Here is a 27389-nt window from a genome sequence, read left to right on the forward strand (position 1 = left end):
CCGGGTTCTGCAGTCTGGGATTAAGAAAGGGGGACATTTGGACAATTTCAACTTTGCCCTCACGTCATAGCAAGTGGATGGACATGCATGAGGATGCAGGGGTCCTTTCCATCAATAGGAGAGAATATATTATATCTCAAACATGCAGTAAATTAATATCTGAGTGTAATGAGCATAATCGTGGTCACATTTTGGTTAGAGGTGGAAATGCGTGTGTTCATGATTCATATCCTACATATTTCCTCTGATTTTTTATGCCTGTACATAAAATAAACCTAACATGAACAAATGCATTCACTCTCATATGATTGGTAGAGGAGGAGGCTGAGAAAAGGATGGTAAAACTGCTGTGTTTGTGGCTCGGATAGACTCATCTGTTTAGCATGGACGCTATCTCACTGAATCACAGTCAGAGGCAGAGTGGACAATAACTGGAATAAAAAGGGTGTAACACTGATGGGGTTTTTTGGGGTTTTTTCAGTGTTCAGGGTTGAAGTTGTTGAAGGGATTTGAGTCAGTGAAAGTAAAAAAAAATGTTGAAAAATTAGTATTTTATTAACAGTTTTCTGTATGTCCAGAATATGGACAAACAAGGACAGATGGAGCTACAATATGGAATTTGGCACAACAAAAAAGATTTCTATGCATCAAAATCAGTTTAACTGCTCATCATTGACATGGCCCAGACTGTATCAATTTAAAAAAACGTTTTCTTTCTACACCATTTTACATGGGAAATATGGTGTTTTTGTGTTTTTACCATAAAAAAATAACAGTGACATGGTGTACAATAACTGGAATAAAAAGGGTGTAATGTTGATTTTTTTTTTTTTTTTTTTGTGGTCAGGGTTGACGTTGTCGAAGAGATTTGAAGCAGTGGAAGTTAAAAAATATGCTGAAAATGATTATTTTATTAACAGTTATCTGCATGTCTGATTTCTGGACATACTGGCCTCAACCCGAGGATATTACTGGTGCACATCCCAACACCTCTATATCGCTGTGGCCAAAACCTCCTATCTCCATTTTTATTATTTTATCCTATTTTATTAATCAGTGCTGTTGGTCACCCTTTACATCTGTCAGTGGGATTTAACCATTTTTAAACCAATAAAAGTGCTGACTGAGCATTTAGGGTTGAGAAACAGAGGGTTTTCTTCATTCCCTGAAAAGGGAAGATTTTGGGGATATAAGATTCTGACAGCGGTCCTAAAAAAGTCATGAATATGGTATTTAAAAGTGTAGAGGAATGGTGTTTAAGTTTTCACACCTGGTTTATTTAAACTTCAGCAATCAGTCTTACAGTGTAGGACAGTTGTATGGTTTCTCCAGTACTAGTTAATGTGATTGGATGTACGGTTTCTCCAGTACTAGTTAATGTGATTGGATGTACGGTTTCTCCGGTACTAGTTAATGTGATTGGATGTACGGTTTCTCCGGTACTAGTTAATGTGATTGGATGTACGGTTTCTCCAGTACTAGTTAATGTGATTGGATGTACGGTTTCTCCGGTACTAGTTAATGTGATTGGATGTACGGTTTCTCCAGTACTAGTTAATGTGATTGGATGTACGGTTTCTCCGGTACTAGTTAATGTGATTGGATGTACGGTTTCTCCGGTACTAGTTAATGTGATTGGATGTACGGTTTCTCCGGTACTAGTTAATGTGATTGGATGTACGGTTTCTCCGGTACTAGTTAATGTGATTGGATGTGGATCATAATATTTCTGACCTCTGTGGGCCCTCAGGTTGGCTGGGACCCAGAAACCCCTCCCCTCTATCCCTCTTATGGGCGGTCTTGTGAGTAAACCCCACCAAGGGTCCAATCCTGCTGGTAGGGTAGGGTCCCTGGACAAATGTCGAGCTGACCTCTGCTTCTCTCTCCTCACTCTCCAGCCCAGGTTGTGCCTAAAACTCATGCACATGACTGTATTTCCTTTTCAGTCCTCCTTTTTCTGTGGTCAGGTTTATGTTATGGTCTATTCTATTCTATTCTGTGTCCAAACAGGAAGTATACCTTCAGAATAAGACAGCAGATAAATCCAAAATGACACAAAAACTGCAAAATAGTAGCATTTTAGAACGCTGTGATTAATCATGATTAATTACAGAAACTCTGGGATTAATGAGACACATAGACACAGATGTACTGTAACGCAAATGCAGATTAAAGCATCACATCCTCCCAGGTAAATGCCAACATCACGTCTAGGTGTCAGTGAAGCCCTCTCTCTCTTTTCAGACTGATGTGATCGTGTTGCCGCCTCACTGGAAACCATTACCCAGAGGAAGACTGGTTGGGTTTATTGAGCGTAAGCTGACAGCTTCATCAGATACACTATATTGCCAAAAGTATTCATTCACCCATCCAAATGATGTAAATCAGGTGTTCCAGTCACTTCCATGTCCACAGGAGTATAAAATCATCACCTAGGCATGCAGACTGTTTCTACAAACATTAGTGAAAGAATGGCTCGCTCTCAGGAGCTCAGTGAATTCCAGTGTGGTACTGTGATAGGATGCCACCTGTGCAACAAGTCCAGTGGTGAAATTTCCTGGCTCCTAAATATTCCACAGTCAGCTGTCAGTGGTATTAGAACAAAGTGGAAGCCATTGGGAACCACAGCAACTCAGCCACCAAGTGGTAGGCCACGTAAATGATGGAGCGGGGTCAGAGGATGCTGAGGTCATAGTGAGCAGAGGTGGCCAACTTTCTGCAGAGTCAATGACTACAGACCTCCAAACTTCATGTGGCCTTCAGATTAGCTCAAGAACAGTGGTAGAGAGCTTCATGGAATGGGTTTCCATGGTAACAGCTGCATCCAAGCCATACATCACCAAGTGCAATGCAAAGCGTGGGATGCAGTGGTGTAAAGCACGCCGCCACTGGACTCTAGAGCAGTGGAGACGCCTTCTCTGGAGTGACCAATCACGCTTCTCCATCTGTCAATCTGATGGACCAGTCTGGGTTTGGCGGTTGCCAGGAGAACAGTACTTGTCTGACTGCATTGTGCCAAGTGTAAAGTTTGGTGGAGGGGGGATTATGGTCTGGGCTTGGCCTCTTAGTTCCAGTCAAAGGAACTCTGAACAGTTTGGGGATGGCCCCTTCCTGGTCCAACATGACTGTGCACCAGTGCACAAAGGAAGGTCCATAAAGACATGGAGGAGAGAGTTTGGTGTGGATCAACAGAGTCCTGACCTCAACCCCAGAGAACACCTTTGGGATGAATCAGAGCGGAGACTGAGAGCCAGGCCTTCTGGTCCAACATCAGTGTGTGACCTCATAAATGCTCTTCTGAAAGAATGGTCAAAAATTCCCATAAACACACTCCTAAACCTTTTGGATAGCCTTCCTAGAAGAGTTGAAGCTGTTATAGCTGCAGAGGGTGGACTGATGTCATATTAAACCCTATGGATTAAGAATGGGATGGCACTGAAGTTCATATGAGAGTCAAGGCAGGTGAGCGAATACTTTTGGCAATATAGTGTAGGTTAGAACCCTCAGTGTTAACATGAAAGATGGCTACACATGCTAAAGTCTCATTCCTCTCTTTTAATCCTAAAAACGTTGGTCACTGGCTCGTGTTGGATTTTCTGGCAGTATCTGTGTCGGTTATTTCCTGTATTTCCTGGGCGTTTTCTCTCACCTTGGTTCTAGCACATTAAAGCCCAGTTGTCATGAGGCAGAGGTGTGTTAAAGTGTTTGTTAGTGTGAACAGACAGATGGTGAGCCGTGCTAGCACACTGGCTAATACAGCATTAAGCCCCTGGACTCAAACTCGGCTCTTTCTCTTCTGTTGTGCCGTCCAAGAACTCGACTTTTCTGCAAGGTCAGGCGTATTGGAAACTTTAGATTTCCCACAGGTTTCTGAGGCCATCTGCTGGTCTTTTTCGAGGGTTTTCCCCCCTGTGCTGCAACGCTTTCAACCCAGTCCATGCTGGCTTTAAGCCAAAGGAATCATGGGAATCATTTCTATTCTGATATTTTCTCTACAGCTGGAATATGAGGAATAAAATCTGACTTTACAGGGACAGAGTTTCTACACTTACAGTTTAAAGTGACCAGAGATCCCTGCTAACAGGACGTGTGAATAATTAGAGCATGGTATGACAGACAACAGTCATATTTTTTAAATTCATCCTAAACACACCTTATCCTCTCCTGTGTGTTAGACTCCACTCTGACCTCCAAACCGTGGTCTCTCTCTCTCTCTCTAGGGACCAGAGGTTCTTATCCCTCATTCATGCTTCACTTTCACACAAGGCCGGCCATGAGGGGGGTAAAGGGGGAGATGGTCCACCCTAAAAGTTAATCTGTGTTAACCATATTTTATTTTTAACCACTCTGATCAAACAAAGTTAGCAGTGTGGTTGGGTACTCATTCAGAGCTAGGCCATGATGTTCACCAGTGCAGGAAAACTGAGACAACTTTAATGGAAAATAGATGAAAAATGATCAAAGATTAGTAAAAAGCAACTAAAATGGGCACAAAAGTGGCAAAAAGGGCTGTAAATGACAAGAAGAAGTGACAGAAAGAAAAGGAAGAATGGGAAAGTGGGCAGAAAGTGGCAAAAGAGAAGCCTTTAACCCTTTAAAGCCAATTGTATCATATTTGATACGCACTGTTTGATAGCTCTATCTGATCAAAATGATGAACAGTTTCCTAAAAAATGTAGGATACAGTCATATAAATGATAAAAATGCCCTCCAGTGGATTATCAGTTTCAAACATTTCTTCATGTTTCAAATGTAGTAAAAAAACAAAACAAAACAAACAAAAAAAAAGTATATTCAAACTTGCATGGCCTTGTTTCTTTTTCTGGATTTCAGTTAAATACACATCTCATTTCCACATTTCCAAAAAAACCCAAATTCTGGCTTTAAAGGGTTAAGGGTGAAAAACAACGTTAAAAATGAGGTAAGAGTGACAAAAATAGCAAAGATCAAACAGCCTGTAGACCATGACACTCTTAATCTCAGCCGTGGGTTCAGGCCCCATGATGGGCGCCAATATGTTGTAGCTGGACATCAAAAATGGTAAAATGTGCCGAAACAGTGGCAAAAACGATCTAAAATGAGTTAAAAATGGAAAACAGGGCCACATTAACATCAAAATGGGTTTAACCCCTGAACTCTGAGCCTATTTTTTTCTATTTTTCAGGTTTCTGCTAAAAAATTGCATACCCATTATAAAATGGGTATACCTCTGCATCCACAAGGTCTATTTGAATAATTTTGGTGTCATAGTAAAGGGAACACTTGTGAGATTTGTTGAGATGTGTTAATATTAGTGAATGTGATACTGGTGAAGAGTAAATGAAGACGGCACACAGCAAAAATAAAAAAAAAAATAGGTTTGACTTTAAAAAAAAGCATTTTCAGGATGAATATCCCTTTGAAAACGATGCAGCTGCAGCTCTAAACCTTTATCAGACCACAGCACAACACAAGACTACAGAGTTTGATATGTCATCATTCATTTAGCTGTTATTTGGGTTGTGTTTGGGGCGTGTAAAAAAGGTTTGTATAGTCCTGTAGCCCAGGCTCTCCTGTTTAATTTGATGTGCAACATCACTATATTCCTTCATGATTAGTGCATTATTTCACACTGGGTTTGCCAATGCCTCTCAAAGTCCCCCAGTAGAGGGACCCCAGGGTTCACAAGGTTAAAGTTGAAGAGCAGTGGTTAAAAACCATCACACATGGGTTAAGAGTGGCAAAAAAAGCCTAAAAGACCAGCCACACTGGGTTAGACATGTCAGAGAGAAGAGGAAAAATGGGCAGAAAAGGGGTTAAAAGTAGCACAAATAAACAGTTCTAACAGCAGAACTCAATAGTTGGACACATTTTTCAGCTCCAGGGACTGTTAGCTAGGATGCTAGCACCAATGCTACACATCCATGACCCGATATATCCATAAATCCCAGCCTGGGTTTATCAGGAGGTTCTGAAGCACAGGATGATATCTGACCCTAACCCTAAAGAGGAGTGACTCTCCTCTTTACTGTCTCTGAGTTTGGTCACATGCCTGAAGGAAAAGCAGGAAACCAAATCCTGGACTGGAGAAACCTTTGGCTCTGTAGCGCACTGATCATCAACTGGCGGCCCGGGGGCCAAATCAGGCCCCCCAAAGCTTCCTGTCTGGCCCCCAGGAGATCATTAAGTTCAGAAAAGCAGGAAAAGAAGATGTTGTGGTTTTAAGAGTATGTTTTGGCTTTAAATGTCTGCAGCTGTTAAATCCACCCCAAAAGCAGTTCATATTCAAACAGTTTTAGAATGACTTCACATTTAAACTGCTTTTACAGAAATTTACCTGTCAGCCATTATTAGTAGATATTTAAAAATGTGTTAAAACTGGCAAAAATGTCCAGATAAAGAGGTTAGAGAGTGGTAAAATGGGCAGTAAGATCCAAATGGGTTGTGGAGTGGGACAAAGAGACAAAAACTTGCAGGAAAAGTGGCGAGAAGAGGTTAAAATGTGGCAAACCGTTAGTATTAAAGGATAAAAGGGGCAAAAAGTGAATCAAAAATGGATGAAAAATGGCAAAAATAGTGAAAAAAGTAAAAAAAAAAGTGGCAAAAATAGATCAAAAGGGGCAAAAATGGAAAAAGGAGGGATAAGACGGGCAAAAAAAAAGTGGTTTAAAGGAGTTAAAGAATGGCAAAAAGTTGGGTTAAAGAGGCAAAAATGGTCAAAAAGTATCAAAAATGGGTTAAAAGTGGCAAAATGTTGGAGAAATGTCAGAATGAAGCAGTGAAGTAGTGAAAAGTGTTAAACTTGAGTTTATATTGGTGCTAAATCATAATTATGAGGGCCCATTCTTCAGTGGGCATGCCTGTCTCCTTGTGGTCTACGGCGTTGTATATCAGGGTAGATCTCACTGGGAATGCTTAAAAATGTCCTGTGATTTGAAAGAAAATACAAATACTAATAAAATAATATGTTAATCAGAACAAAATGTTGATTTAATTTTTCTGTATTTGGAAGTCCGCCCCCCAGAGACTCTGTCAAGACTAAATCTGGCCCTTGTGCAGATGTACTTGATGAGCCCTGCTGTAGAGGAATGCTTCTGCTCACCAGTTTCCACCCTGACTACTTCTCCTCTCTCCAGCCCATTAACTCCACATCAGCAGACTGCTGTTCTTCTGTTTGTCATCATGCAAGGAGCAAAAATACCTGCAGGGTCTGGATTCAGTTCAGGGCAGAGTGCCTGAAAAAGTGTGATTTTATGCTGGATTATCTTCAGGATCACTCAGACATTGACACTATGATGGCAGCACTTCTTTTCTGCTCTGAAAACACCAGTAACACCTAAAAGGAGTGGCAATCAGGGGCAGTGTTGGCCATCAGGGGGCAGTGTTGGCCATGAGGGGGCAGTGTTGGCCATCAGGGGGCAGTGTTGGCCATGAGGGGGCATTGTTGGCCATCAGGGGGCAGTGTTGGCCATCAGGGGGCAGTGTTGGCCATCAGGGGGCAGTGTTGGCCATCAGGGGGCAGTGTTGGCCATCAGAGGGCAGTGTTGGCCATCAGGGGGCAGTGTTGGCCATCAGGGGGCAGTGTTGGCCATCAGGGGGCAGTGTTGGCCATCAGGGGGCAGTGTTGGCCATCAGGGGGCAGTGTTGGCCATCAGGGGGCAGTGTTGCCACTTGAATCCAAGTGTTCCAGACTGAGGGGATGCTGCACTTGTGAGTGTGTAGTCCTATCATTAGCCAGTATTAGAGGAATGCTCCGGGGCGTTTATCTGTACCAGAGTGTTTATTATTACTGCAGGGACAGGAACGTCTCCACCTCCCGTCTGCTGATGTTTCTACCCTGTAATTTCAGCGACTCAGCTCCTGTGATTGCTCTGTTTCAGAGATTTACTTACATGTTAGAGGTTAAGTGTAAACAAAATTATTCAGATGAAGTTGTGCATTTCCAGACTGAGTGGATTAAACGCTGTGATTGCTGATGTGGAGGTTAATGGCTGTTCTCTCTGTGTTTCATCCTAGACTGACCATATCAGCAGAATGCCCCATGCAGCTGGAGGACTTCCCCATGGATGCACACGCCTGCCCTCTCAAGTTTGGCAGCTGTGAGTGAATCCCTCATGTCAAGCTCGTCATTGTGTTCTCCACCACACTGAATCCATCATGGCGTTTCAATGGTGTTAAACACAAGTTAGACTAAAGAGGAATAAAGGAGGGGGGATTCTGGGCAAATGTTAGGGAAATGAAGAAAAAGCTTCAGCAGCAGGGAGATTTTAAAATGACAGGCTGGTTACAGAGTTCTTCTCTGTCAAAGTAACAATAGTCAGGTACTCATTTAAATCAGGACTTTAACTCCAGCTGCTGTTATCTTTGCAGTAATGAAGTGATAAAAAGTAAATCAGACTGACTGAGGCAGGCTGAGGGAACAAAAACACCTGAGCCTTGGTTCATCTGAAGGGGTCTGAACTTCAAGTTATGTTTAATATGGGACACTAAGATTCAGTTTATGGCCTACAAGATACAGGACAAGATACAGGACAAGATACAGGACAAGAGACAGGACAAGATACAGGACAAGATACATGACAAGAGAGAGGACAAGATACAGGACAAGATACAAGACAAGATACAGGACAAGAAACAGGACAAGAGACAGGACAAGATACAAGACAAGATACAGGACAAGATACAGGACAAGATACAAGACAAGATACAGGACAAGAGACAGGACAAGATACAGGACAAGATACAAGACAAGATACAGGACAAGAGACAGGACAAGATACAGGACAAGATACAAGACAAGATACAGGACAAGAGACAGGACAAGATACAGGACAAGACACAGGACAAGATACAAGACAAGATACAGGACAAGAGACAGGACAAGAGACAGGACAAGAGACAGGACGAGATACAGGACAAGAGACAGGACGAGATACAGGACAAGAGACAGGACGAGACACAGGACAAGAGACAGGACAAGAGACAGGACGAGAGACAGGACGAGACACAGGACAAGAGACAGGACAAGAGACAGGACAAGAGACAGGACAAGATACAGGACAAGAGACAGGACGAGATACAGGACAAGAGACAGGACAAGAGACAGGACAAGAGACAGGACAAGAGACAGGACAAGAGACAGGACGAGATACAGGACAAGAGACAGGACGAGACACAGGACAAGAGACAGGACAAGAGACAGGACGAGAGACAGGACGAGACACAGGACAAGAGACAGGACAAGAGACAGGACAAGAGACAGGACAAGATACAGGACAAGAGACAGGACGAGATACAGGACGAGATACAGGACAAGAGACAGGACGAGACACAGGACAAGAGACAGGACAAGAGACAGGACAAGAGACAGGACAAGATACAGGACAAGAGACAGGACGAGATACAGGACAAGATACAGGACAAGAGACAGGACAAGAAACAGGACAAGAGACAGGACAAGATACAAGACAAGAGACAGGACAAGAGACAGGACAAGATACAGGACAAGAGACAGGACAAGAAACAGGACAAGAGACAGGACAAGAGACAAGACAAGAGACAAGACAAGAGAGAGGACAAGAGACAGGACAAGAGACAAGACAAAAGAGAGGACAAGAGACAAGACAAGAGACAAGACAAAAGAGAGGACAAGAGACAAGACAAGAGACAAGACAAGAGACAGGACAACAGACAGGAAAAGAGACAAGACAAGAGACAAGACAACAGACAGGACAAGAGACAAGACAAGAGACAAGACAGGACAAGAGACAAGACAAGAGACAAGACAACAGACAGGACAAGAGACAAGACAAGAGACAAGACAAGAGACAGGACAAGAGACAGGACAAGAGACGGGACAAGAGAGAGGACAAGAGAGAGGACAAGAGACAGGACAAGAGACAGGACAAGAGACAAGACAAGAGACAAGACAACAGACAGGACAATAGACAAGACAAGAGAGAGGACAACAGACAGGACAAGAGACAGGACAAGAGACAGGACAAGAGACAAGACAAGAGACAAGACAAAAGAGAGGACAAGAGACAAGACAAGAGACAAGACAAAAGAGAGGACAAGAGACAAGACAAGAGAGAGGAGAAGAGACAAGACAAGAGATAAGACAAGAGAGAGGACAAGAGACAAGACAAAAGACAAGACAAGAGAGAGGACAAGAGAGAGAACAAGAGACAAGACAAGAGACAAGACAAGAGACAGGACAAGAGACAGGACAAGAGAGAGGACAAGAGACAGGACAAGAGACAGGACGAGATACAGGACAAGAGACAGGACGAGACACAGGACAAGAGACAGGACAAGAGACAGGACGAGAGACAGGACGAGACACAGGACAAGAGACAGGACAAGAGACAGGACAAGAGACAGGACAAGATACAGGACAAGAGACAGGACGAGATACAGGACGAGATACAGGACAAGAGACAGGACGAGACACAGGACAAGAGACAGGACAAGAGACAGGACAAGAGACAGGACAAGATACAGGACAAGAGACAGGACGAGATACAGGACAAGATACAGGACAAGAGACAGGACAAGAAACAGGACAAGAGACAGGACGAGATACAGGACAAGAGACAGGACAAGAGACAGGACAAGAGACAGGACAAGAGACAGGACAAGAGACAGGACGAGATACAGGACAAGAGACAGGACGAGACACAGGACAAGAGACAGGACAAGAGACAGGACGAGAGACAGGACGAGACACAGGACAAGAGACAGGACAAGAGACAGGACAAGATACAGGACAAGATACAGGACAAGAGACAGGACGAGATACAGGACGAGATACAGGACAAGAGACAGGACGAGACACAGGACAAGAGACAGGACAAGAGACAGGACAAGAGACAGGACAAGATACAGGACAAGAGACAGGACGAGATACAGGACAAGATACAGGACAAGAGACAGGACGAGACACAGGACAAGAGACAGGACAAGAGACAGGACAAGAGACAGGACAAGATACAGGACAAGAGACAGGACGAGATACAGGACAAGAAACAGGACAAGAGACAGGACAAGAGACAAGACAAGAGACAAGACAAGAGAGAGGACAAGAGACAGGACAAGAGACAAGACAAAAGAGAGGACAAGAGACAAGACAAGAGACAAGACAAAAGAGAGGACAAGAGACAAGACAAGAGACAAGACAAGAGACAGGACAACAGACAGGAAAAGAGACAAGACAAGAGACAAGACAACAGACAGGACAAGAGACAAGACAAGAGACAAGACAGGACAAGAGACAAGACAAGAGACAAGACAACAGACAGGACAAGAGACAAGACAAGAGACAAGACAAGAGACAGGACAAGAGACAGGACAAGAGACGGGACAAGAGAGAGGACAAGAGAGAGGACAAGAGACAGGACAAGAGACAGGACAAGAGACAAGACAAGAGACAAGACAACAGACAGGACAATAGACAAGACAAGAGAGAGGACAACAGACAGGACAAGAGACAGGACAAGAGACAGGACAAGAGACAAGACAAGAGACAAGACAAAAGAGAGGACAAGAGACAAGACAAGAGACAAGACAAAAGAGAGGACAAGAGACAAGACAAGAGAGAGGAGAAGAGACAAGACAAGAGATAAGACAAGAGAGAGGACAAGAGACAAGACAAAAGACAAGACAAGAGAGAGGACAAGAGAGAGAACAAGAGACAAGACAAGAGACAAGACAAGAGACAGGACAAGAGACAGGACAAGAGAGAGGACAAGAGACAAGACAAGAGAGAGGACAAGAGAGAGGACAAGAGACAAGACAAGAGACAGGGCAAGAGACAAGACAAGAGACAGGACAAGAGACAAGACAAGAGAGAGGACAAGAGACAAGACAAGAGACAGGACAAGAGACAAGACAAGAGAGAGGACAAGAGACAAGACAAGAGACAAGACAAGAGACAGGGCAAGAGACAAGACAAGAGACAGGGCAAGAGACAAGACAAGAGACAGGACAAGAGACAGGACAAGAGACAAGACGAGACAAGACAACATACAGGACAAGAGACAAGGCAAAAGACAGGACAAGAGACAGGACAAGAGACAAGACAAGAGACAAGACAACAGACAAGACAAGAGACAAGACAAGAGACAGGACAAGAGACAGGACAAGAGACAGGACAAGAGACAGGACAAGAGACAAGACAACAGACAGGACAAGAGACAAGACAAGAGACAAGACAACAGACAGGACAAGAGACAAGACAAGAGACAGGACAAGAGACAGGACAAGAGACAGGGCAAGAGACAAGACAACAGACAGGACAAGAGACAGGACAAGAGACAGGGCAAGAGACAAGACAACAGACAGGACAAGAGACAAGACAAGAGACAAGACAAGAGACAGGACAAGAGACAGGACAAGAGACAAGACAACAGACAGGACAAGAGACAGGACACTCTACCACTGGGTGCATGGTTTACCCCGTCAATAATGATCTCATTGGGCCAACACTACAACAGTGGGTGCATGTTTAGTGGGTCAAGATGTTAAAACAAAGACTTCCTGACTTCTAAGAAGCCGTCTGAATCACTAATGAGAGGCTGCTCAGAGGTTCCCTTACAAAGAAAACTGGAACAAGGACTATGAGTCCGGAGCGTGGCTCTGCCTCTAAACATCTGCCATCTCTTGTTTGCTTTCAGTTTTTTTGGCAGCAGTAAAAAGTCTGACGTGTGGAAGCCTGCCATAGAGCGACATAGACCTGTTGTACCTCACTGTGGAGTCTAATACTGTGGTTACTGATTAGGAGGGGCTGCAGCCCATTCACAGGAGATGCTCAGACTGTATGCTCATGAATGGAGGTATAGTAGGAGGTGGTTGAGTCTTATTTTAGTCAGAAATATCTCATACATCTTACATGCTATGCATCAATTATTCCAGGTTAGCATTTATAATTAGCAGTCTCTTCTTTAGAGCCTCTATCTCTAACATTTAACCGTTAACAGGACTGTCCTGGGGGAGGAGGTCACCCTCCCTGTTTTCCTGTCTGAATATGCTGTCTGACGTTAGCTTGTGAGGGTTTTGAAGCATCAGAAGTCAAAGTTGTATTCGTGCTTGCCTGGGGCTAGCAGCACTCACAGCCACTGGAGGAGTTCACTGTGACAGGAGAGCAGAGAAACTGCATATTCAGCACTAATTAGGCCACTGATCCCACGGGTTCCCATCAGTGCCTCCCTAACAGGATGGCTTGTTTGTGTGACCTAGCAGTGAGGACATGTATAGAAACCTGAGTGGCCCTGGGGGTATTTAAAGACCGATCTGGCCAACAGCCACACCTTAGAAGCTTCTTGGGCTAAAAGGATGAGGCTCTTATCCCCAGATTGCTGTGAGACGCGCTCCACCCACACTCACTATGCAGGAGATGCACACTTGACTGGAATCCTATTAGAGAGTAAGGAGCTGCTGGTCCTGCCCATGGCAAACTCTAACCTGATCAGGGCGGTGTATTGCCCTGCAGGTGAGAGGTGTAAGTGTATAATAGGAATAATGTGTTAATGGCAACAGTGCATTTTAGAAGGGTTAGAGTCCTGCCGAAGCTAAGATCTCCCTCCTCAGCGGTTCTTTTTATACGTCCTCACCTGCCCTGATCTCAGCCCTGATTTAGTCTTTGTCCTTAGATGGCTTTTCCCTTTACACGCTGAACCTCCTCTCAGTCCACCTACTCCACCCTTAGTGCCAGATAAACCTGCTGAGGATGTGGGCTGGTCCATGAAAAACCAAGACTTGGACTTGGTGGATTGGATGATTGAGGTCTGAAGACGTATTGGCATTAAAAAATGTCATTATTTAACAAACAGGAGCCTCAGTGGTGTGTGGAACAACCAAAACAGCTTCCTCCTCCTCCCCAGGCTCTCCTATCCTCTCCTGGAGGATGGAGTTCAGTCCCAGACTGTGGAGGTACGGGGTTGATGCCGGTTGCAGAATCTCGTCTGCATTGAGATTTCCTCCAGTACTCAGCTCTGCTGCTCATCCCACACATGCATGCTCCTTACAAATGTGGCTCCATGTAAAGTGAGATGAGTTGAGATTTAAAATAGCTGATACAACAATCATTTAAGCCCACAGGTCTTTGACAGTAGTACAGTAAATAGATGTGCAGTTTTATGGTCATCAGCAGGGGGATGAATGAGGACAACATCCAGTGTAATGAAAGAAGCTGAGAATTAATCCCCAATGTTGAAAAAAGCCAGAAAACCTCTCCCTGTACTTTTTTTTACTATGAGATGATGTGATCACTCGGTCTGGCCCCACACTACTTCAGTAAAGAAGCAGAGAAGTTTTGGAAGGCTTTAAAGAGCTTCTAATGCTTGAATATCTCCTCTTCTAAGGCTGACTGTGTCATCCACAAATCTATGCAGAACATATGACCATATTTAGACTTTAACACTTTGAATCCATGGCTTAAAATGCTATGGAGTATTATCAGGAGTCCATGTACCAGTTAAAAAAAATACAAAAAATCAACATTAATGTAAGCTACTAAAATATACAGTGTCTATAAAAAATATTCACCTCTTTGGATGTTTTACCTTTTTACTAATTTGTGACTGAAGCCAGATAAAGTTCCTGCAGGTCAGCATTCCACTGGTTGAGAAAAATGGATACAAATCGTTTTCTTCAAAATGATCGTTTTTTGTTTTTTTCTCATTTTATGCAAGTCCCACATTTAAACTAGTCATTCAGTGAAAAAAGTAACACAGATGTGATATTTAAAAGCGTTAATTTTGTGTTTTAAAATGCCCTGTTTTCAGAGTTCCTGTGGGGAGATTGAGGGGAGGGGAAAGTGAAATTGCTGGGTGATAATTGGCCGCTCAGTCTGCCAGTGTTCCCAGTTTCACTCATTGAGATGGACAATAACAAACACTGCATGGCTCAAACGCCACCCCTCCCCCGGCACATAAATATAGCTGTTTCTAGTTATCACCTTTATCAACAAGCCTCAAGATGCACCCTGCAGCGAAGAAAAGTAGAAGAGACGATGAAGAAGCGGCAAGAATTATCAACAGACTTGGGACGTCTTCAGGATCACTCCACAGTGAAAGTTTGATGAAGGTGGATTTCCTATGGGAATATTTTGATGAGCGTCACCAGTCTGATTCAGAAGCTTGGTTTGGGTGGACTTTATGTAAATGTGGCTCTGTTGTTCACACCCATTACCTGGCCTGCCTGAAGGTAGGAGAAGTCCTGAAACCTGGAGCCTGGTTTTCTCAGAACAAACAGAAACTAGAAGTTAACATTCAAATGAGCATATCTTTGTGAAATATGCTCAGATTAAGGTGATGATGCACCATTAGAAAGCTTGGAATCTACACTGTCATAATGTGTAAAAAACTCAAAAATGACCTCGGACGACTTGCAGGAGTTTTTACCAGCTTTGGTCACATTTATAAATTAATGTTGGACAATTTCATTTGGCTTTTTACTTAAAAAACTCTCTTTAATGTCAAGGTGAAAACAGATTTCTGCAAAGAAATACCAATTAAATAAAAATCTGTACTATAATATGTCTCTGAGTGATTGTAGTATAAAAACACCTGTGTCTGGAAGGTCTAGAGTTCAGTTAAATCCATCATGAAGAAATGAAGAAGTATGTCACATGTGTAAATCTGCCTAGATCAGACCGTCCTCAAGAAGGAGACTAGAGAGAGAGACACCTATGACTACTCTGAAGGAGGTCCAGGCTTCAGAGAGTGGCAAAGAGAAAGACACTGTGGGAGAAAACTCAGATTCAATCTGGACTAGAGTTCACCAGAAGGACTGTGGGAGACTCCATGGTCAAGAGGAAGAAAGGTCTTTGGTCTGATGAGACCAGAATGGAGCTTTGAGACCATCAGACAAGACGCCAAACACTGACATCACCACAAACACACCATCCCCACTGTGGAGCACGCTGGTGGCAGCATCATGCTGTGGGGATGCTTCTCAGCAGCACCGTGCTGTGGGGATGCTTCTCAGCAGCACCGTGCTGTGGGGATGCTTCTCAGCAGCACCGTGCTGTGGGGATGCTTCTCAGCAGTTGGCCCTGGAGGGCTTGTAAAGGTAGAGGGTAAAATGAGTCCTAGAGGAAGATCATATTCAGTCTGACAGAGATTTATCAGCACCATAAACTGGAACTCCTGAAAAGTCCAAACACACTTCCACATGTGGCCCATTGGACTTCAGGCAGTTAAAATCTAAAGCTAAAGCATTAAAGCTGCCTCTGCTTTTCTGTAATATTCAGTTTGCAGCCCTGGTTCTAGTAGAGAGTGAGGTTAGATGAGGTTAAGAACATCTTATCCTTTACTCTGGCCTATACAACCTGATCCTAATTACCTGCTGGCTCTCAGCCACACAGCTCAAAAATACACTGAGTAGTTAAAGCAATTGTCCCAGGTATTCACTTAATGGTTGGCTCATGGATGTAACCGTGTTTCTGAGATGACGCAGCCTTAGATTCCTGTGCTGATGTGATAGCTCAGCTGGAACATTCTTTGATATGGAGCCTTAATGAACACTAAAAGAGTAAGTGTATGAATCAGGATCCTAAAAGGCACTCAGAGACTAACCATCTCCTATAATACAGCATGATTGCCTCCTGATAAACACGAGCTGGCCTGCAGATGGATGCTCACAAACAGATAGTTCCTCTCATCAGTGCATACATTTGCACATGATGATGTAAGGTGAGCCGGAGAAAAACAACAAAATATGGTCTGATGAGTCACCGCTCAGCCGTTGCTGCTTTCAGCCCACAGAAATCCTGCTCAGCATACTGTAAGTGGTGAATCAGTGCATGATTGCTCCTTCTCTGAGACTCTGATGCACACGGACGGATTATATGAATGAACATTTACAGACTTCTGTGAGAACCATCGCCCGGTCTGATCACCAACGATTCTCCAGGATAACACAATGCTCTTCTCCTCATCCAGGAGAAAAACACCCTCTGGTTACCCTGGTTCTTCTGGTTCCTCTGGTTACCCTGGTTCTTCTGGTTCCTCTGGTTACCCTGGTTCTTCTGGTCCCTTTGGTTCCTCTGGTTCTTCTGGTTCCTCTGGTTACCCTGGTTCTTCTGGTCCCTTTGGTTCCACTGGTTCCTCTGGTTCATCCTGTTCCTCTGGTTCCCCTGGTTCCTCTGGTTCCCCTGGTTGCTCTGGTTCCTCTGGTTCCTCTAGTTCCTCTGGTTCCTCTGGTTCGACTAGTTCCTCTGGTTCATTTGGTTCCTCTGGTTCTTCTGGTTCTTCTGGTTACCCTGTTTCCTCTGGTTACCCTGGTTCCTCTGGTTACCCTGGTTCTTCTGGTTCCTCTGGTTGCCCTGGTTCTTCTAGTTCCTCTTGTTCCTCTGGTTCCTCTGGTTCTTCTGGTTACCCTGGTTCCTCTGGTTCCTCTAGATCCTCTGGTTCTTCTGGTTCCTCTGGCTCCTCTGGTTCCTCTGGTTCTTTTGGTTCCTCTGGTTCCTCTAGTTCCTCTGGTTTCTCTGGTTCTTCTGGTTCCCCTGGTTCCTATGGTTCCCCTGGTTGCTCTGGTTCCTCTGGTTCATCTAGTTCCTCTGGTTCCTCTGGTTCCTCTTGTTCCTCTTTTTCCTCTAGTTCCTCTTATTCCTCTGGTGCCTCTGGTTCCTCTTGTTCCTCTGGTTCCTCTTTTTCCTCTAGTTCCTCTGGTTCCTCTATTTTCTTTGGTTCCTCTTGTTCCTCTGGCACCTCTTTTTCGTCTAGTTCCTCTGGTTCCTCTATTTCCTCTGGTTCCTCTTGTTCCTCTGGTTCCTCTTTTTCCTCTGGTTCCTCTAGTTCCTCTGGTTCCTCTTGTTCCTCTTTTTCCTCTAGTTCCTCTGGTTCCTCTGGTTCCTCTTGTTCCTCTGGTTCCTCTTTTTCCTCTAGTTCCTCTGGTTCCTCTATTTTCTTTGGTTCCTCTTGTTCCTCTGGCTCCTCTTGTTCCTCTGGCTCCTCTTTTTCCTCTAGTTCCTCTGGTTCCTCTGGTTCCTCTGGTTCCCCTGGTTCCTCTAGTTCCTCTGGTTCCATTGGTTCTTTTGGGTTCCTCTAGTTCCTCTGGTTCCTCTGGTTCCTCTGGTTCCTCTAGTTCCTCTGGTTCCTCTGGTTCCTCTGGTTCCTCTAGTTCCTCTGGTTCCTCTGGTTCCTCTAGTTCCTCTGGTTCCTCTTGTTCCTCTGGTTTCCCTTGTCCCTCTGGTTCCTCTGCTTCCCCTGGTTCCTCTGGTTTCTCATGTTCATACATTTTAGTTTTTGGAGCAGACCGTGTAAGATGATAAGATGCACAGGGATATGAAAATGCTTCTGTACAGCCTCTGAGAACAGCCTGCCCTTTCAACACCTTCTGTGGCTTACCCTTTTCATGGATGAAGACCGTTAAAGTTCTGATATAAGGACGTATCCCTATCCTCTAAAAACAATTCACACTGTAAATGCTACAAACTTAGTTTAGAGACTACAGAGTAAACATCCTCTAGAGTTCCAGTCATGGGTGTTTTGGGACAGTTTCAGGTCAGGTAAAAGTTCCAGTCATGGGTGTTTTTGGACAGTTTCAGGTCAGGTAAAAGTTCCAGTCATGGGTGTTTTGGGACAGTTTCAGGTCAGGTAAAAGTTCCAGTCATGGGTGTTTTTGGACAGTTTCAGGTCAGGTAAAAGTTCCAGTCATGGGTGTTTTTGGACAGTTTCAGGTCAGGTAAAAGTTCCAGTCATGGGTGTTTTGGGACAGTTTCAGGTCAGGTAAAAGTTCCAGTCATGGGTGTTTTGGGACAGTTTCAGGTCAGGTAAAAGTTCCAGTCATGGGTGTTTTGGGTTGGTCTTCAACAGGTCAGGTAAAAGTTCCAGTCATGGTCCTTTTGGTTGGTCTTCGTCAGGTAACAGTACGGCATTGTAGGTGTTTCCTTTGGCTGAGTCGACGCCCTCTCGCCTTACAACCATGACGACAGCGGAGCGTTAAGTGTGAAGCGTTGTGACGTTGGCACCAGAGCCAAATATGTTGTTAGCCAAACTCTTCAGCTCGTCCCAAACCCTAGCCCTAATGAAATTCACTAATAATCCCTCATTCTAATGGAACTACCTCACAATAAGGGCGTGGCAGCTGGCCCGAGAGTGGCCGATTCACACACTACCGGCTCTGAACAGCAGTGCCACGCTGCCAAGTGAACACTCAGAATAGAAGCACTCAGGTATAGTCCTTATCTGCTGACCATAAATAAACAATGCCAACCCTGTTACACAAGGCCAAACCAAGGGTTTAACAAGTGTTTGTGACAGTCAGCAAAACACACTGCAAGTTCTCAATGTGGGCTAGTTTTACTCCACCCTGTCTCTATTGGGGTTAGATTTAAAAATACATTATGATATCAGTTTAATTTACAAAAACAGGGAATAAACAGGCTTTACAATGAAGCATTGTTACAAAGAAATGAATTAAAAACAAGAATTCGTGCTTTCCCCGTAGTTTCAGGAGTGTAATGCTGCACAGCCAGGATAATCTGACTCAGTCTGGGTCTGACTGACAGGGAAGCTCACCTCTGACCAACAAGTGTGCTTTTAAACCAAATACACTGGAATATCTGCCTGCACAGGCATGTAGAGGCTTGCAAACTAAATTATATTTTTGGCCCTGAGCCTGCCATCAATCAGAATGTGCCAGCCAGACTCTGCAGCAGCACTCAATCAAAAAGGCACAAAGGCAGAGGGGAGCTCGACAGAACATGAACAATGAAGCGTGTTATAATAAAACAGAGTTTCTCAGCTAATTTCGTCTGCTTTCTTTCTCTCAGATGCTTATCCAGTCTCAGAAGTGGTTTACACTTGGACTCAGGGAGCCGCCAAGTCTGTGGTGGTGGCCGAGGACGGCTCCAGACTCAACCAGTACCATCTGATTGGACAAACGGCCGGGACAGAGGATATAGACACCAGCAGAGGTGGGCCTCAGTGTGACAGAGATCCAGATTTAATGATACTGTGGGCCACACACAGAGAAATATAAGACCAGCAGGGCTGCCTCCATACAGCTCACCTTCAGTGTGTTAGCTAGTAAATCCAATCAATGCAGGTTAAGATGTCTTATTAACTCACTGAGCTGAAATGGCCTATACAAAACAGGAACAAAGTTCATGAAGCTGCAGGGCTTTACAGGAGTGTTGGAGCTTAAAGATGGTCATTAAAACGGTGCAGAAAGCCAAATATTTTTAAATAAACTCTCACTAGAACAGCGGTGCACGTTAACCAGTCTGACTTTAGAGCGGTGCCAGTACCGTGCCAGGCTGTGAGGCACCAGAGAGAAGCTCTACCACAGTGAGGAAAAACTTAGTTCAGCTATAGCAGTACGAAAAAGTTAAAGCAGCAGATATCCAGAAAGAAATTTTTTATCATAATTCCTTCCAAGAACTGACAAAAGTTTTCTTTCTTTAGTCCTCTGTGCTTCCAAGTTTGATCAAATAATGAGTGCAGAAGGTGTTGTCTTCAAAATATTGTGGCAATTCTAATTTAGCGACATTTACCCCGACTTTAACCCTAACTGTCTGACTCTAATCCTGGTATCATTGAGGTAATTCTCTGCTAATTTAGTGGTGTTTTACTCTAACTTTAACCCTAACTGGCTGACCCTAGCCCTGCACAGCACATTTTGCAGTGTTAAATCAACAGAAGAGTTAAATTTAACACTGTGTCCAGGTGTATTTGGTCCTCACCAGAATTGGTGTTAAATTAACTCTTTCCACAGTGTTAAAATTTCAGAGTAAAATCAACTCAAACTTGAGTAAAAAACAAACACTGGCTGACACTGTGACAGTGCTAATAAAACAACACTACAGGTTAATCACCTCTGAGGAGTGTACACATGACTCCCAGCTGTGTTGGTTATCTATTCTTCTGTAATAACAAATCAACTCTATGTCAGTGGTAATTCAACTCCCACAGTGTTACATTTAACACCCAAGCTGAGTTTATATAGTTCTCCAGTAGTGAAACATCGTAGCATTTAAATGGTACTTTTCAACGTATGAAGGTGTTTTTTCACACCATAGTAACATCATTCTTTTCTGATGTGTTTCAGCAGATTGATTAATAACATAATCAATCAATTGCCTAAGTATATTACTCTGGTAATTTAACAAGACCATTATATAATCAACGCTTATGGTTAACAATGAACACTTACACTTTGTTCACTCATACAGTACCTGTTGCTTTACACATAAACTACACTTTACTGCCACAGGCAGAAAGTCACTTACTCAGTAAACAATTTCACTCATGGTGGAAAGTTTAAAAACTTAAAAATCTTCAACAATCCACCAGAAACATGAACAAAGGACTTTGACCAATGATTACTGTACAATAGGCATCATCTAAATACATCCAAACACAATCTGCAACATCTAAAACACATATGAACACTCTGCATGAGGGCATCATGGGAAAATTATTCAAATTTTGAATTGAAAGTAGGCGGAGCTTATATCAGTTGACTCTATACAGTGTTGATGGGATCAATACTGTCAAACAACTCCAACACTGAAGACCACTGAGCTCAGGGTGGAGTTAAAATTACACTTAAGGAGTGAAATCAACTTGACACTGAGAAATTAACACTCCAGTTTTTACTGTGTGGTAATATTGTGGCAATTCTCTGCTAATTTAGCGACATTTACCCTGACTTTAACCCTAACTGGCTGACCCTAACCCTGGTAATATTGTGGCAATTCTCTGCTAATTTAGCGACATTTACCCTGACTTTAACCCTAACTGGCTGACCCTAACCCTGGTAATGTTGTGGCAGTTCTCTGCTAATTTAGTGGTATTTTACCCTGACTTTAACCCTAACTGGCTGACCCTAACCCTGGTAATGTTGTGGCAGTTCTCTGCTAATTTAGTGGTATTTTACCCTGACTTTAACCCTAACTGGCTGACCCTAACCCTGGTAATGTTGTGGCAATTCTCTGCTAATTTAATGGTATTTTACGCTGACCTTAACCTTCCTATCATTGTGGCAATTCTCTTCTAATTTAGTGGTATTTTACCCTGACTTTAACCCTAACTGGCTGACCCTCACTATAGTAATACTTTTTTAATACAGTTCCCAGGTTATTTCTTAAAAGTCTTTTTCTAGTTAGGGGGTTAGGCGGTTAAAGTAAAATGCCACCTAATTACCAGAGAATTGACACAATATTACAAGTATTCCCTGATAATTAATACAGTGTTACTACCTAAATAATTCCTTAACATACCATATATCAGAGTTTTTACTCAGTAAAATGCCAATTTATCACCAGGTTATCACCACCTTATTCTGTAGGAATTATGAGATAATTAGCTCTTATTACTGTTAAATTAGTGGGTAATTAGGGCCCTCTCAAATAAAGTGTAACCAAAGGGAGGGTGCCCTCCATGGTCTCTGCCATCTTGGATTTTTGCATCCTGCATGTTTTACAGCGCCACAGAGAAGACCAAACACCAGATAGATTTTGTTAAAGTTCCACTGGTTGCAGCAGTTAGATTTCACCAATCTTTTACGCACTGTACCTTTAAAACACTGGTGGGTGGGATGAACAATGAACTTCTTCCTGTGTAGCATCAACCCCATGAAAATCAACTCGCTAACAACATTTCCAGAATGTTTAAAGCAGCCATTTAGATATTTATTTTGATTAACTAACACCTACTTTAGTTTTATGTTCTGATTAAAGGAAGAAACCTCCATGAGAAAGATCCAGACCCAGTGAAAAGAGATGCTAGTGAAGAAATGTTACCCTATTTTTACACATATTCTCCTTTTTTCCCTGCACGTTTTCAGGAGTCAGACTGAAGTCAGACGACTGTACTGTGCTTTCTAAGTGTAACACCAAATAATGTGATGTAACTAACTGTAGATTAGAACAGATAAATGCCCGTGCAGAGTAAATGTGGAGAACATTAGGGGGGGATCAGAGTCAATGAGTGGAGGGCAGTAGAGGAGAGTAGCCTATCCCTCACTCAACCAGCTGTCTACAGGCCCGGACAGCGCTGTCAAACAACACTTATCCCCACATGAGCCCATGTGCACAGACGCACACAGAGAGCTAGATAGAGACCTGAGACCTCGGGTTAATCCCCCCATCCAACCACCCATCAGCTTTTGCATAAGAAGATGACATCACAGATCAGCGAGGGATTGGTTGGTCGGCTGTCTCTGAGCGTTTCTATGTTGTGGGTTTGCACATTTATCCCAGCAGTAATTACACAAAGATGCAGAGTGAGTTTATGATCATAAAGTTCTCACTTATTCTGACTTACAGGCTAAGCTATCAGGCTAATGTCTGTGGAAGGACTTTTTAAAAGGAGCTCATTTAAAGGTGTTGATGAGGGGGGGTATTTCTAATCTAAGCATAGCAGAAATAGTTGTAATAAAAGTCCAGTAAGCTCCTAACCAGCGTAGAAAAGGAAATCTGCGTCTGTCTGCGTGGAGGGATTGGACAGCAGGGCTGGGATACGAGGAGGTGAGGTGGGGGAGGGGGCGTTTAAAGGCATCTGCTTAAAACTCTTATGTAAAGCAGAACTGTAATACACTTCAGCTTCTACTGGAGTCATTACCACAAGGATGGGTTTCCCCTGTTTTAGTGTAAAAATGCACAGCCTGGCTCTCACCTGGCTTCTGCAGGCAGACTGAAGAGTTCCAGGAGGAGTGCACAGTCGCTGCTTTACTTCCTGTTATCACTGTGACTGCTCTACTTGTTGGTCTTGGCAAAAGCAAGGCACTGATTGGACACTTGCATGTTGTGCATGACTGTAACTGTAGTAAATATCTGTGCACGCTGCATGAAAGCGTTTGAATATTTTGCACGTGTACAGTCACATTGTCTGCAGCAGTGATGCCGACAATGTGACCTGTCACGTGGGTGAATGATGCTGCATCATTCCATCATTCTACCAGTCCTAGCCTCCTGGTTTCCGGGCTGACACGGCATGCCTTTACATTGTTATGATTATAGCGCAGTTCTAATGCAATGTCCTCGTAAACTTTGGCCTGTCTAAGTCCTGCAACAGTCCATCATTTCAGCCTAAAAGAAGAGAAGCAGGAGTCTGAGATGCTAACAGCACTGCCATCCTGATATTATGGAGCCAAAGATAATAAAGGCTGCAGCTGAAAGCTTTTGTTTGGATAATCAGCTGTTGCGTTTAACCTCAGGTCACATTCAGTCCACTTAAGTATGGCTGCCTCATAAATCTCACGGAGTAAATGTCCTGTTTTGACTCTCTCTGCAGTCATTCACACGAGCTTTTTCACAGCTTTAACACACATGCTAAGAGTTTGGATTGTGGAGTAATATCTTTCATAATTGAGTAAGAACAAGCCCTAAAAGTCTGCAGACCAGTGTCTGTAACACGTTTCAATAAAATCAGACAATAAGAAGAAAGCTTTCCTGGAAGTCAAACATAGACCGCTATGATCCCACATGGCAGCACGTCATCAGAACTCATCAAAGATGCATATTATGAGAAAAAATATCCCCAAAATAGATGCATTTGCTGTCAGGGCCAGTAGATCTGTCTCTATGCTCTGATTAAAGGGAGGCAGAGGAACACTGTCACCTCACTGATGAAGCAGACGCCTGCTGCTCTCATTTAGAGGAGAGGAGGGGATGAAGCCGTTATAAAGAACAAATCAGTTACTAACTTATGCTCACCTCCTGGCTCAAAGAATGCTACTGTGACTTTAACTCACTCTAAAAAGGTTAAAAGGTTTGTATTCAGTGGTATCAACATCATACTATCCATAAAAATAATTAAAGAAGAGACTACGCTTTTTAGTTTGGATTAGACATGACTGTTTATGGAGATTTTCTACTGGTTCCCATGACTGGGCCCCTGATAAACCCAGAGAATGACCCCTGATAAACCCAGAGAATGGACCTTGATAAATCCAGAGAATGGCCCCTGATAAACCCAGAGAATGGACCTTGATAAACCCAGAGAATGGCCCCTGATAAACCCAGAGAATGGACCTTGATAAACCCAGAGAATGGCCCCTGATAAACCCAGAGAATGACCCCTGATAAACCCAGAGAATGGCCCCTGATAAACCCAGAGAATGGCCCCTGATAAACCCAGAGAATGACCCCTGATAAACCCAGAGAATGGACCCTGATAAACCCAGAGAATGACCCCTGATAAACCCAGAGAATGACCCCTGATAAACCCAGAGAATGGACCCTGATGAAGATGGACCCTGATTAACCCAGAGAACAGACCCTGATAAACCCAGAGACTGGACCCCGATAAACCAGAGACTGGACCCTGATAAACCCAGAGACTGGACCCCTATAAACCAGAGACTGGACCCTGATAAACCCAGAGAATGGACCCTGATAAACCCAGAGATTGGACCCTGAGAAACCCAGAGAATGGCCCCTGATAAACCCAGAGAATGGACCCTGATTAACCCAGAGAACGGACCCTGATAAACCCAGAGAATGGACCCTGATAAACCCAGAGACTGGACCCTGATAAACCCAGAGACTGGACCCCGATAAACCAGAGAATGGACCCTGATAAACCAAGAGATTGGACCCTGAGAAACCCAGAGAATGGACCCTGATTAACCCAGAGAATGGACCTTGATAAACCCAGAGAATGGCCCCTGATAAACCCAGAGAATGGACCCTGATTAACCCAGAGAATGGACCTTGATTAACCCGGAGAATGGCCTCTGATAAACCCAGAGAATGGACCCTGATTAACCCAGAGAATGGACCTTGATAAACCCAGAGAATGGACCTTGATAAACCCGGAGGATGGCCCCTGATAAACCCAGAGAATGGACCCTGAGAAACCTGGAGAATGGACTCTGATAAACCCAGAGAATGGACCCTGATAAACCCAGAGAATGGACCCTGATTAACCCAGAGAATGGACCTTGATAAACCCGGAGGATGGCCCCTGATAAACCCAGAGAATGGACCCTGAGAAACCTGGAGAATGGACTCTGATAAACCCAGAGAATGGACCCTGATAAACCCAGAGATTGGACCCTGAGAAACCCGGAGAATGGACCCTGATAAACCCAGAGATTGGACCCTGAGAAACCCGGAGAATGGACTCTGATAAACCCAGAGAATGGACTCTGATAAACCCAGAGAATGGACCCTGATAAACCCAGAGAATGGACTCTGATAAACCCAGAGACTGGACCCTGATAAACCCAGAGATTGGACCCTGAGAAACCCGGAGAATGGACTCTGATAAACCCAGAGGATGGACTCTGATAAACCCAGAGAATGGACTCTGATAAACCCAGAGAATGGACTCTGATAAACCCAGAGAATGGACCCTGATAAACCTGGAGAATGGACTCTGATAAACCCAGGGTTTTGACATTTCTTTCCCATTTTTTCAGCTTTTTGCACATCTTAGTTTCAATCCTTTCATGCTTGCCACTTCTTTGACCCCTTTTTTTACCATTATGCTGATTTTTTTGGCTATATTTACCACTAGTTGGCTAGTTTTTGCCCATTTTAGTGACTTTCTTCAACAGTTATGTCCAGTTTATTTGCCACATCTTTTACCATTGTTCCCATATTTGCTTGCTCACCCTTTATTGCCACTCTTTTGCCACTGTTTTTCTCCTTTTTTGCCCGTTTTTCTTCTGTTTTGCCACTTTACGGCCTTGTTGGCCCCTCTTTTTGACATTTCTTCTTGTGTTCTTTGCAGCTTTTGCACAGTTTAGTTGCTTTCCATTCTTTTTTTTTTTTTTTTTGCCTTTTTATGCCCATTTTTGCAACTTCTTTTTGCCACTGTTTTTACCTGTTGGCGTTTGCAGCTTTTTGCCACTTTTTCCCATTCATGTCCCTTGGTTTTTACATTTATATCCTATTTTTCCCATTTTTCACTTGCTTTTGCCCATTTTTCACTTGCTTTTGCCCATTTTACCCATTTTTGCTGGGTATTTCTGAGGGTTTTTCTCATTTCTCAGGTTTCTTTCTGTTTTCCTGACATCTGTGGACATCATGGCCTAGTTTTGAAGTCTAACATCATTTTCTAATGGTTAGGTTCAGTGTGCCCATCCACACTGTTAACTTCACCAATAAAAAGGTAGTTCTGTTTTAAGAAATTGGGTTTACATTTTAAAGGCTATGTTTGAGTTAAGTCTACAGCGTCTTTTTTTTATCTGCCTCTTTTTTCAGATCTGTACTTTAAGCTGTGATTTAAATTTTTAAAGTTTTATTATAAATTAAAAATCAAAGAGTCTTTCTGTGTGAAGATCCAGAGCTGAATGTATTGGATGAATGTGTTGTGGTGAGCCTTTACTTAGCAGATCTAATATTAGACAACACTCCAATTTGAGAACATGAAGGAGGAGATTAGTCCAACCAATTTGTCTTTCAAGGATCTGGCTTCTCCTGTCTCAGACGGCAACATCTTTCCTAAAATAAC

The 27389-nt window shown here is 43.5% G+C and overlaps 1 protein-coding gene across 1 annotated transcript in view; it reads left to right on the forward strand.

Annotated features, from left to right (window-relative positions):
- Positions 1-27389, forward strand: part of LOC121506245 (gamma-aminobutyric acid receptor subunit alpha-5-like) — a 45899-nt gene that overhangs the window by 12611 nt on the left and 5899 nt on the right. Inside the window, exons 6-7 of the mRNA XM_041781957.1 lie at positions 7996-8078; positions 19757-19900. Coding sequence (XP_041637891.1) covers positions 7996-8078; positions 19757-19900 — 227 coding nt within the window. The remainder of the gene's footprint in view (positions 1-7995; positions 8079-19756; positions 19901-27389) is intronic.

The sequence above is a fragment of the Cheilinus undulatus genome, linkage group 24, assembly GCF_018320785.1.
Source record: "Cheilinus undulatus linkage group 24, ASM1832078v1, whole genome shotgun sequence".
Classification (NCBI taxonomy): Eukaryota; Metazoa; Chordata; class Actinopteri; order Labriformes; family Labridae; genus Cheilinus; species Cheilinus undulatus.